The sequence below is a fragment of the Chinchilla lanigera genome, unplaced genomic scaffold (assembly GCF_000276665.1).
Source record: "Chinchilla lanigera isolate Chin_1 unplaced genomic scaffold, ChiLan1.0 scaffold00069, whole genome shotgun sequence".
NCBI classification, from domain to species: Eukaryota; Metazoa; Chordata; class Mammalia; order Rodentia; family Chinchillidae; genus Chinchilla; species Chinchilla lanigera.
Genome location: NW_004955470.1, coordinates 4,845,231 through 4,857,474, shown reverse-complemented (window position 1 = coordinate 4,857,474; position 12,244 = coordinate 4,845,231). Strand labels below are relative to the sequence as shown.

General features: G+C 44.8%; 1 protein-coding gene across 9 annotated transcripts in view; it reads right to left on the bottom strand.

Annotated features, from left to right (window-relative positions):
* Positions 1-7,197: 7,197 nt before the first annotated feature.
* Positions 7,198-12,244, bottom strand: part of Vwa3b (von Willebrand factor A domain containing 3B) — a 192,190-nt gene continuing 187,143 nt past the window's right edge. For 5 of the 9 annotated variants that reach the window (XM_005400703.2, XM_013522812.1, XM_005400704.2 and 2 more), the window contains one exon: positions 7,790-8,262. In XM_005400703.2, the coding sequence (XP_005400760.1) occupies positions 7,881-8,262 (382 nt within the window). In that variant the 3' untranslated portion in view covers positions 7,790-7,880. Of the gene's footprint in view, positions 7,262-7,672; positions 8,263-12,244 lie in introns of those variants that run through there. The other 4 variants (XM_005400701.2, XM_005400706.2, XM_005400705.2 and 1 more) reach the window with 4 other exon arrangements.

Below are 12,244 nucleotides of genomic sequence, written 5' to 3'. Positions count from 1 at the left end.
TACAGACCTCAGACATTTTAGGGTGTAGAGACACTCTGGATTCTGTTACCTTCCTCCAAAGACTCAATGTTTTTCTTTTAGCGGACAATTACTTTTGTTGAACTTAAACTAAAAATTGTGTCTGGGGTAGCAGCTCAAATTCCAGTTTAGCACTATCAGCCTTAGCTGATCCACCTGCTAGCTGTCTGTTCATGTGTGATTACAGTGTTAGAGACCCGGGCAAGGTTCATGCATAAAACCTGAGCTTCCCTGTCTCTCCTGCTGGTATTTTTCCTGCACGTTGCAGCAGTTCTAATCTCATCAAACACTGTTTTCTGGTTTTGCAGGCCAGAAAGATGATAAGTTTTCATTGAGAGATTAAGCCTCACAAAGTGGAATTTACCAGGTCTTGCGTCAGCCTGCCTGTAAGCTAAAATATGTAATAAAACAGGATCTGTAGCTTTGGTCACTCTTGAGAGTCCCTGGGGGTTTGCATTTCGCCCAGGGTTTGTAGTTACCAGTCAGAGGGCCTTGTGTTAGGACTTTACTCAAACTGGAAATAAAATTCCTCTCATGTTTAGGTCGAAAACCAGTTTCATTGGTGATACAATTCTTTGTTGGTGGCTTTAACAAATTTTCCCTGCACTTTGTCCTTCTAATATCTAATTCTAATGCATGATGGACTCTGTAGTTTTTGTTGTGAAGTCACCCGGAATCCTGCCATTGTTCTCCTGGATGGAATATATTATTCTTTTTTGGCAGCTTATCTGCTTTGTAGCAGTTTGACTCTGATGTGCTTTGGAGTGGTTCTTTGTGTTTATCATGCTTTGGGCCCCATAGGCTTCTGGGATCTATTAACGTCTTCTGCCACATTTTTCAGGCATTGCACCTCTAAATATGTTTATTTTTCTCTTTTTATGTCTCATCTAGGACTCTAATTATATATCTCTTGAAATGCTTGAACTCATCTTGTAGATCTCTGAGGTTCTTTGTACTCCGGTATTTTCTCTTTGCTAGTTTTTAAGTTTTCTTAGCCTGTCTGCAAACAGTTCTGGCCTCTCCCATTTGTGGCCTTTGGGGAATCAACTCTCCTCCAGCTTCTCTCTTCTCTTGAACATTTTATCGTTCCTTTAGTTCATTTAAAAATATTTTATTCAGATCTTAAAATTATAAGCTGAGGCCTTGCCTGACCACCTTACATCAGCACATTATTGAAAGTACTCTAAGTGTGGTTTTAGTTTTTATTTTTCTTATCATGAATGAAGTTAAACTTTTTTTCACTTTTTAGGTCTATTCTTATGTCTTTGTGAATTGTTCCTTTCTCCTACTTTTTAAAATTTATTTTTTGGCCCCGAGTTTTAGTCAGTTTTTTCTTTGAATTTTTAAGAGATTTTTACATTTTAGAGTCGTCAGCCCTTTGTATGATGTATCACACAAATACTTTTGGTTTGTCCTTTGTGTTTTGACCTTGCTTACGGTGTTTTTTGGTAATGCATTTTAAAAACACATTTTTTTTTTAATGTAGCCAAACTTAACAATTTTTTATGGCATCTGGATTTTGAGTCATAGTTATAGGGTTTTCTCTACACCCCCATGTTTTGGAGGAATTCTCTTGTCTTGGTGTTTGCTTGCTTTCATGTTTGTTTTTACATTTAGGACTTAGATCCACTTGGAATTTATCCTTGTGTGTAGTGTGAGGCATGTACCTGCTATTGCTAAGTGGCTATCAGTTATTCTCGTACTGGTTATTGAAAAGTTTCAGTGATCCGTCACGTTTATAATATACTAAATTGCCACATACTATGCAGATGTGTCTTTTTCTAGACTCTTCTATTTAAAAAAAATTATGTATTTATCTATTTATTTGGTATTGGGAGTTGAATTCAGGACCTTGTGCTTTCCAGGCAGGCACTGTCCCACTGAGCCATATCCCTGGACCTATTATTTTTCATGGGAGTGGGGATTGAACCCACGGCCTTCACACTGAGCTAATCTCCAGATCTTATTTTATTTTTTATTCTGAGACAGGATCTCACTAAGTCCTTTGAAGTCCTCCTGCCTCAGTCTCCCAGAGTGCTGAGATTACCCGTGTACACCACCACATTTGGCTTCTGGAGCTCTTTTAGTCCCCGGTTTGTTTATCTTTTCTTGTGCTAGCATCGCGCTACTTTAACCATAGACATGCTATTGTGTTTAATATGTTAGCTAGATCTCACCTCATGGTATTATTTTGTGGTATATTTTTCGCTTCTCTCTCACAGATTTATTTTTCTATACGAACTTCACTGTCAACTTTTCAAATATCATAAAACATTAGTTGTTTTATTTGGAATATATTATGTCAGTTGGTGAAATCAGCAAGAACTATCATCCTACCATGTTCAGCCATCCCACCTAAAACAAGCGTATGGTGAAGTCTACTTTAGTGTCTTTTAGGGGTGTTTAAATTTCAGTTTAGTTTTATTTTTGGTGCTGGGGATTGAACCCAGGTCCTTCACACAGAGCTACCTCTCCAGCCCTTTTTTATTTTAAGACAGTGTTCCACTACGTTGCCCAGGCTGGGCCCAAACTTGCGATGTTCCTGCCCCAGCCTTGCAGATTATAGGTGTGTGCCACCATGCCTGGCTCAAGTGTATTTCTTTTTAATTTTATTCTAGGTATGTCCATCTCATTATTCTCAGATTCTATAGAAAGTAAAGTATTTTTAAGCAGAAACATTCATTAACAAGGTTATGTATTGATCAGCTGATGACAATACTGTGACCAGAAATTTGTAGGAATTTATCTTTGCATTTTCCCTAAGGGCAATGCTTCAGTATTTAGTGTTAGAAGCAACTTAATAGAGCATAACTACTGCAAATGATGAGAATCAATTGTATTCTTCTTTTTTGCCATTGTAACTGAGGATTTCTCTCTCACTAAATCCTTTAATGGGTTATTACTTGTGTCTACTGATTTCTGCATATAAATTCATGTCCTCATCTCTCTGAACTCTTCTAGTTTGGATTAGTGTCACAGATTCTCTCAGGGGTTTCAGGCATACGCTTTGTGCAAATATACTTTGATTTTGTCTTTTCCAATTCTCGTTCCCCTAGGTCATTTCTCTCGTTTCACAGTATTGGCTTCAACCCGGCCTCTGTTTGGCAAGGACAGTTTGTCGTCTGTGGGAACAGCTCTGAGTCAGTCACGACCAAAGTCATTACCCTCCAACTTCTGGAGTAGGGGCAATAGAGGAGACGGCCCCTTGATCTTACCCACCATGCTTTTAGTCACCCATTTCTTTCTTTTCTTTTTTTTTTCAAAATTCACATTTTATTTAGATTGAAATATACTATACAAAATTTTCTTCACCAAAAATAACAGCAATATTTTCTGTACTATTTCTAGATAAACCGCAAAACATTCATTTTGTAGGTTTTCCAGGTTTTACTTATAAATGAAGATGAGGCGGTAGGTAGAGTCATGGAAAAAGACAGAAGAAAACAGACAAGTCAGTCGCCTGTATGATGGCCTCTGATTCCATATTGACCATGAAGTGCAAGTGTTCCACATGTACCTGCTGAGAAGCTTATAAAGACGTAGGCATGGCAAGGAATGTCAACAGCGGATGTGGAATACAGTGGTAAGCTTTTCCATTCAAACTTTAACTGTAACCTCTCCTTTTAAGTTCATCAAATAAGGACAAAATCTACTCTGAAATCTGGTCAGCTCATAACCTTCTCTCTAGTAATTCCCTTAATTGTCCATTACAGATTTTTAATAACACACTTAAAGCTCCTAATCACAGGCCAATGATGGGCTTCAATGATGGGTTTTATAAACTGCATTCCTTTCTCCCATGGTCACCCATTTCCTCGTGGACACTGGTCCACTTCCTCTGAAGAGCTTCTCTCTCTCAAGGACTCCCCCAGATCATCCCATACTGGTCTTGTCTTTCTCATATGTAATTTTTTTATGAGTCCATTTGCAGTACATAATAATTACATCGAGTGAGGGGATTGGGCAGATGGACAGAAAACAACTTCATTCTCTTTTTTTGTCCCCTACTCCTTCCACCCCTCCCTGTTTCTTCTGATTCTTGGTCTCTTTCCCCTTGGCAAAAACTATATTTCCATTTTTCTTTAGTTCTTTCCTTCCCCTTCCTCCCCTTCCTTCCATCTTGTTTCCCTTCCCATTTGAAAAAGATTTCCCTATCTCCTATTATTTGCCTTTTATCATGCTCTATTTATGTTTTGAGTTTCTCCTGTAAGAGAAACCATGTGGTACTTACGCTTGTGTATCTGATTTATCTCACTTATAGTCTCAAGGTGCTTCAGGTGAACCCTTCTTTACGGCAGAGTAGTGCTCCACTGTGTATAAACACAGTACCACATTTTCTTTTCTTTGTTTTGGTCCTGGGAATCAAACTCAGGACCTGGCGACTGCCAGGCAGGCACTGTGCTGCTGAGCTACATCCCCAGCCCCACATTTTCTTTATCCATCCACCTGTTGATAGGCATAGAATTGCCGAAGGGGCCAAGACACTTTTGCATGCTAATGAGGTGATTGAGTGATGGCAGGATGTGGACCCAACTAGACAACAGGACCTCCAGTGCAGGAGAGGAGCCTACAGCTGACGGCAATGGCCAGAGGTTTTACCCATCAGACCTACACAGTAAAGGTTCCATAAAAGTCCCAAAGAGCTTAAGGACAGGGGAACAGCTGGGGGCCTCCAGGAAGGAAAATACATTCACTTGCCCAGAGAGTAGTGCATTCCACTCCACAGGGCAGAAGCTTTGGCCTGGCCACACTGTTTAAAGTCCGCAGGGCATGCTGATTTTGTAAGTACTGATAAGGGTACCAGGTCACTTGACAAAAGCCGAGCTGACTAAATAAGATCACCAGTATCAAGGCTAAAAAGAAAAAGCCCTCCCCGCCTTGTACTTGCAGACAAGAAATTTACAGCGGCAAGTAATCTCACAATCCCATCAGAGTAAAAGGGAGGTAAACAGATGAGCATGGAAAATTATTTAAGAGCAAAGAGTGAGCCCAGACTGTTTCTGTCCCTGGCTTGTGACTGAGGCCAATTATACATGGCGGCCATAACATCTGGATACATAGCTGTTCTTATTGTTTTGTTCTGTTTCCGGGTGGGAAACTTCTTGTGTGTGCTAAAAATGCAGGTTTGTTCAGTGAAAACTCAAGCACACAATCACCCAAGGCAATGCATTGAGGGCTGTTCAGGAGTGAGTGGAAATGCATGGCTCCCTTTACTCTGCAGAGTAATTACTGTCAGGTTTCAGCAGTGAGAAAAGAATGCCTTTTAGAGACACCGTGAGTTGCCATAGCTGGGACTGTTCAAAATCTATGTCATTTCTGAGTTAATTTCACCTGCCTTTTTTTGCAAATGAGGCTCGTATTTTCCTGCATCTGCATGCTTGTCTTCAGGCTGATGTTTGCTTGGAAGCCAGGCATTGTGCATGTCACCTTGCTGGATGGTGGATATTTTTCATTTCCTAGAAGTATTCCTGAGGTTTCTCCTGGGGCACAGTTGTTTGGAAACCACTTGACCCTCCCGGGTCTTGCCTTTAGCTTTGTTAGTGGGAACCAGAAGAGCACTTAGTCTGAGGCAGTTTGCTGTCCTGTGGAGCAAACCCCTTCAGAGTGCACTACCTGATGCCCTGATTAAGGAAGGTTGCATGCTGGCTGGAGGAAATGGGAACTCTCCCCAGCCCCATGGGGCAGCTGGAGGCGTTCTTTCTTCTAATCCTTCTGAGTGGTCCTTTCTCTGGCCTTGAGTAATTTCCCCCAGTCGTGCTGCTCAGTACTAAGCTGAAGACCCACAGGGGCCCTAAGCTGTCATCTCTAGGCCTCCCTTGGAAGCTCTCTCCTTTCCAGTGCTCCACGCTGCAAACTCCAGCTGCCTCAGCCTCCTCAGAATCCCAGCTCCATCTCCTCCACTCAGAGCTGTGAGGCCCCCCTCCGTGTGCTGCGGTCCAGTCTCCAAGGAGCAACCTGGGGCACTACTGTGTCTGTCCGAGTTCACTGGCCTTCACAGCTTGATGGCCAGAGCTTTGGAAACTTGTGCTCTGTGCACCTTTGGTTGCTTTGGGTGGTACAGCAAATCCAGTGTCTGTTATTGGCCAGAAGTGGAAGGATACTGCTGTGATGGCAATTTTTCTCTTCCCATTAACCTGGGCATCACCATCAACCATATCACATAAGCCAGTGGTGGCGAACCTATGGCATGCACGCCACTGTGGGCTGTTTGTATCACTGAAAGCTCTGAAAGGTTCGCGATCACAGATGTAAACTAAGTCATTGAACATCATGGATTGTCTTGTAAGACCAATGTTATATCCACATGTTATATATAAGATGTTATGGATAAAACCAATCATGTCATATCCGCACATGCCCTGTACCTTTTTATCCCTTCACCCACCCACCCCCGGACAATAGTGATTGGTCCAATAAGAAAGTGGAGAGAGAGAGAGAGAAAGAGAGAGATGGACTATATAGAGAAAGCACCTTGCAAATGTCTGATGGCATCGTGCTGGAGCCTGGCACACTGTCACACTCAGCTGCTTGGCGGATGACTGAATGAACCCATGCAGGCTCACACGCATGCGTGCTGAATGGCTGAGCCTGGCTAAACGAATGAGTGGTTTCTTTCCTGCTCCGCTGTTCTCTACTGCGTAGAAAGACAGCCCGCATCCTCCAACCCTGCTCCAGGGTGCAGCTCTCCTTAGCAGAGGACTATCACACAGCCTTCCTGCTGGGAAGTCAGCTCAGAGTTTTGGGGGACAGCTGGTCTCCCCACACACTGCCCCTACCTTTCTTTGGTCATCTCCTCACTCCTGATTCCTTCGTTACTGTGTTTCTATTTTTACCTTGATACTGAGCTGGTGTTTCTTTGTTTTCAAATTTTTGGAAGAGGATTCCTCCTCTCATTTCTTCAACATAATCCCGATGACCACTAGCTTTCAGAAATGTGAATACCACCTTTAATTAGGCCCTGAATTTTTAGAGTATTAGAACTCTTGCCCTATCTTTACTATTTGCCAGGAGCCTCCAATATGTCTCTTATTAATAATTGGTACTCTATTTTTATCTAGCACTGGTGCTGGAATTTGGCAGAGCTATTTCAGTTTTGAAATCAGTGAACAGAACTGAGTACTTTTACACGGCATTGCTAAAATGTGTTCAAAGAAAACAGTAAACAGACGAACCCAGCAGTTTTGAAATGTTTCCAATGTAAGAGTTTTTATTCTGCTTCTCAATTCGAGGAACCTACAACAGACTACAGACATAAATAGTTAGGAAGGCTCAGTCAGAATGTCCAGGAAACAATAACATACACAGTGCTCGGTCCTGCAGATCTCAGGCAAGTTGCCAGGTCGTAATTTCAACTTTTAGGTGGATGACAAAATTCATACTTCAGATGGGATCATCATGTTAAAACAAGACCACAGGCTTGGATCCTAAGTGCCCTGACTTCCAAAGACTTTGACAGTAATCTGTCAGGTTGGAACCTCTGAGCGTGTACCAGAGGTTGAGATGTTTGATCAGGATGTGGAGGAAAGTGGGTAAAGGTAGGTCAGGGAAAGCCTGGAGCAACAGGGAGGAGAACCACCACGGGCGGGTGGAGGTGGGGGGACCTGGGCCTTCGCTGCCCGTGGGGAGGCAGAGGCGGGCTGAGGGGCGGCCTTACCTCAGGGAGGGGCTCATCTCGCAGTTTTACCCACTGAGGTCTGAGTGGCCCTGGAGGAACGCTGGCTCTTGTCAGCTTCGTTGCCACTAGACTGCTTTAGGTTTCTTGGCAACCGTCCTCCACCCTTGGCACTGTGGCTGGCTCCTAGAGGACAGGGTTGGGCCGCTGCAGGTGGAGGTGTGGCAACGGCGGCCAGGCCGGCTGAGTCCTAGACCCCCGGCCGAGGGTCTTCTCTGGGGAAGCAGATGTCAGGGTTACTCAGGAGGGTTGGACCAGCCTGGCCTGGAAACAGGCGTGACTCTGCCTGCTCTCTTCTTGGGGACACCCCGGAGTACTCTGGGGGTGCACGGTGTGGGCCCTTGCCTCCCTCCTTGGGCTTGCGCTGTGTGTTGGGGTGGCCTGCTCGGGACCTGGTGCCACGGGAAGCGCTGTCCGAGTCTGAGGACGCCATCTCCTGCAGAGGTGGCCTGTTGGTGGCTTTCTTTTTCTTCCTTCTAGGATTCTCCTGTTTTCGTTCTTTGAAATCTGCAGTATCAACTTCTTTCGCTGACCAGAGTGGGAAAGTACAGTTCTTCACCTCCGTGTCCTCCCTAGAGAGAGAGAGACAGAGAGAGGTGTGAGGGATGCCCCGGCTTTGGCAGCCGCTGTGTCACCGTGCTGCCCAAGCCAGCACCATGAGGATTTTGTAGCTCTTTGTCCACCATCCTCTTTCCCACAGAAAGGAACCTGGGGTCCCAAGACTGTGAGCTGTGCTGAATTCCTCTCAGTTTACCTCCACAGGCTCTGGTGTCAGAGAGCCTCACACCAAATGCAACACTTAACTGTTTGGACTCCAGTCTGGCCAAGTCAGTGAAGGAATTACCCAAGGAGGTCAGGTGGGCGCCATGACAGTCCCAATCACCCCCAAACTGGAGCTTGTATGACAGAGACCTTCTCGCACAGCCAGGTTCCTCTAATGACTTGATTCAAGGTGTACCAAGCACCCTATATTTCATTGAAAAAACTTAGGCATGACTATGAAGTCATAGAGCCAGATTTATTATTTGGAAAGTGTACCAGACGAAGCTTATTACTTATCCAGGAGGGTTGTCCTTCAAGGAAGGCATCTTGGGAAGACCACGACAGTTCCGGCTGTGTCACCAGGGCTCGTTGTTTCCAGAACTCACCTTTTTCAGAGCCTTCTGGGTCGCATGGTATTATTTTGTGCTCATATTAGTATTGGCCGCCTTGATCATCGTCCTGCCTGAATTCACTCTGAATAATTTTTACTTTTGTTGCATTTCTACTCTTAACTTTAGATCACTGCTGCTTCTAGAAGATGCCAAGTAAAAGATAATAAACTGGGAAAAGATTTTTATTTATTTCTGAAAATTCCATCCTTCGAATCCCTCTTCAGTGGAGGAAGATTCACCACACCTGATTGTTTTCAAAGTCAGGCTCGCAGAGCCAGGAGAAAATTCTCAAAGAGAGATTTAAAAGATGGCTTGAACCGTAACAGTAACACTGGAAAAAGAGATAAAGGGGAAGTCAGAGATAAATCATCTTTAAATATGAGGCTGGCGATGCGTGGATGTGGATGTGGACGTTCTCTGCTGCCAGATGCTTTGAGATGTGTGGAAATCGCACTTCAAGGTTGTACTTGGTTCATCCGCCCTGTGGGAGCGGTGACCGTATCCACCTCACTCCCCTCAACTAAGCGGATACGTCCTGGTTCTTTTCCTGAGGTTTCTGTATTCGCCATGTGTGAGGATTGATCGCAGTCTAGTCTGCATCCTATAACCTCTCAGAAGGACGAGCAATACGAAGGGGAGGTGGGGAGCAGAGTCTTCCAGACATCCGAAAAGCATGCAGAGAATAAGGAGGTGGAGGAGCCTGCCTACTCGCCCGCAGGGACCCAGGAAGGAGGGCCGCACAGGCTCCGTGGGGGATGGGTAGCATAGGCAAGTTATAGGCCACCTGGAGAATGGAATTTTAGGCAGGCAAAATTGAATAAAAAAATCCAGGTGTGGTGGCTCAGGCCTGTAATCCTACCACTCAGGAGACTGAGGCAGCAGGATCACAAGTTTGAGGCCAGCGTGGGCTACACAGTGAGTTCAAGGCCCACCTGAACTACATAGTGAAATTCTGTCTCAAACAAAACAAAATAAAATAAAACAAAACAAAAACAGCAAAAAAAAAATGGAGGCTTATGCTCATGGGAAGAAGCAAAGAAGACATTATTAAGTAGAGAAAAATCACAAAACCGAAAACATACATTTTCATTTTTGTTATTGAGGGCCATGAGTATGTAAGAATCACCAGAAAACTTGGCATCGATTAGGTACTCTTTATCATAAACGCTTGGGAGTAAAAATGTTTAGATTTCAGATTTTGGAATATTTGCTTATACATAATGAGGCACCTTGGGGATAGGGCCCGAGCCTACATGTGGAGTTCGTTTGTGTTATATCTCCTGTTTATTCACATAGCCTGGAGTGGGTGATATTACACAGTATTTTTAGTGGCCTGTATTTATATAGCAAATGTGACTACATTTTTATATTTTAAAGGCTTTATTTTTATAGCCTTTAAAAAGGCCTGAAACTTTTAGTTTCCAGGGGAATACAAGATGCATGTAAACACAAAATATAAAAAAAACCCCTAAATTTAACAATCTAGGATGCCAAGGTAGAGCATTTCTGCAGAAGACCCCTATCAAAGTGGTAAAGGGAACCCGGACAGTGGCAGACCAAGGGGCTGGTCCCTTTCCCAAGGATATTGTATTTTTGTAATGAGATTTTTTAAAAAAAATCTACTGTTAAAAATAGCAGAAACACAACCAAGTGTGGTGGCACACTTCTGTAATCCCAGCTACTTGGGAGCCTAAGGCAGAGAATCACAAGTTCAAGCCAGCCTGAACAAATTAGTGAAACCCTGCCTTAAAATAAAAAAGGGCTAGCGGTGTAGCTCAGTGGTAAAGCACTTGTCTAGCATGCTCAAAGCCCTGGGTTCAACCCCCGGTACTGCAAACAAGAAAACCAGAAGCACAGAGATAGTGTAGTGTATTTTAACGCACGCAATGATTATACTGCAGTTAATGCTCTTTTCTTCAGTTTCTTTGCTGAGGTAAAAATCAGGTGGAAGGGCTCTTCCTGATCCCACGCAGCCCACTGACAGCTGGGCAGGATGAGTGGACACCATGAGCGATTCTCTCCGGTTCTGGAGCTGAGTAGTGTCTACTGGGTCCCTTCCAACCATGCAGTCTTCACACCAGCATTTCAGGGGTGTAGCAGCTTCCTTCCTTCTTTCCTTCCTTCTTTTCCTCCTTCCTTCCTTCCTTCCTTCCTTCCTTCCTTCCTTCCTTCTTCCCTTCCTTCTTTCTTTTCTTCCTCTTTTTTCTTTCTCTTTCCTCCTTTCTTTTTCCCTTCTTTTTTCTTTCCTTTCTCCTTCCTCCTCTTCTCTGTTTTCTTTCCTCTTTTTCTTTCTTTCCTTCCTCTTTCTTTCCTTTCTCTCTTATTCTTCTTTCCTTCTTTCTTAAATAGAATCTTGCTATGTTGCCCACATTGGCCTCCAATTTCTGGTCTAAAGAGATCCTCCTGCTTCATCTTCCTGAGTTCCAGGATTAGAGGCTCACACCATTGTGCTCACCTCGTGTGCCTGTATTTTGACTCTGACTCATCACATGAGGTCAGGTCAGGTACGTGGGCGCTTAGAAAATTTCAGATTTGGGGACTTTTGGAGTGGGATGCTTGTCCTGTGATATGACAAAAAGGGGTGCATGCTGGGGTGAGGGCAGGGATCATGGCTTTGCGCCTTCGCATGGTCCCTTCTGAGAAGAAAGTGTGCACTCGCTCCCCATCTCCCGGAGTCACACCCACCCCCTTTATTTGCTAGGTTACCCCAGGCTTCTCCTCTGCAAAGATCTCTGTGTGCAAGGCTGTCTTAGGGGACTTCTGGGGCTGATGCCAACCAGATGTCTGGGGAGGACTGGGCAGGCTCTGAGATTTAACAACTCAAGCAGCAGATCCAAAGAGCAGGACCACACTGGCCCTGAGGGTTGGCCTGTCACTATGACCGCTGTGTCCCCTGAGTCCAGTGCTAGGACCCACACTGAGCTTTCGGACAGTAGGCAGTGACAGTTGTCCTTGAGGATGACACAGAACAGCACACTTCCAGGCAGGGCTTTGGCTGAGCTGCTTGTTTTGCTGGGCTGACTTCCATGACAGGAAACCGGCTCCTAATCTGCCCAGCAGGAACCAGAGGGGGTGAACCACACACAGAGGCTTAGTGATTTCAAGGGAAGCATTGTCTGCAGTGATGGGGGGACTGAGCCTCTGACCCACCTCAGGTGATATCCGAGCCACTGCTGGGATGACACCCAGCGGCCACACCATGTGGAGTGAAGAGGGAGCCAACGGTGTGGGAAAGACCATTGCCAGGGGATGTGCAGGAGATCAGGGGCTTCATGGGCAGAGAGATAATGATGGCCTGAAGGCGCGGGGAGCTGGCCAGGGACCCCGCCAGAGCAGGCTGCATGACCATGGCCCCAGTCCCCACGGTGCCCACAAAGAGCAAGGGCAGAGCGTTCCTAGC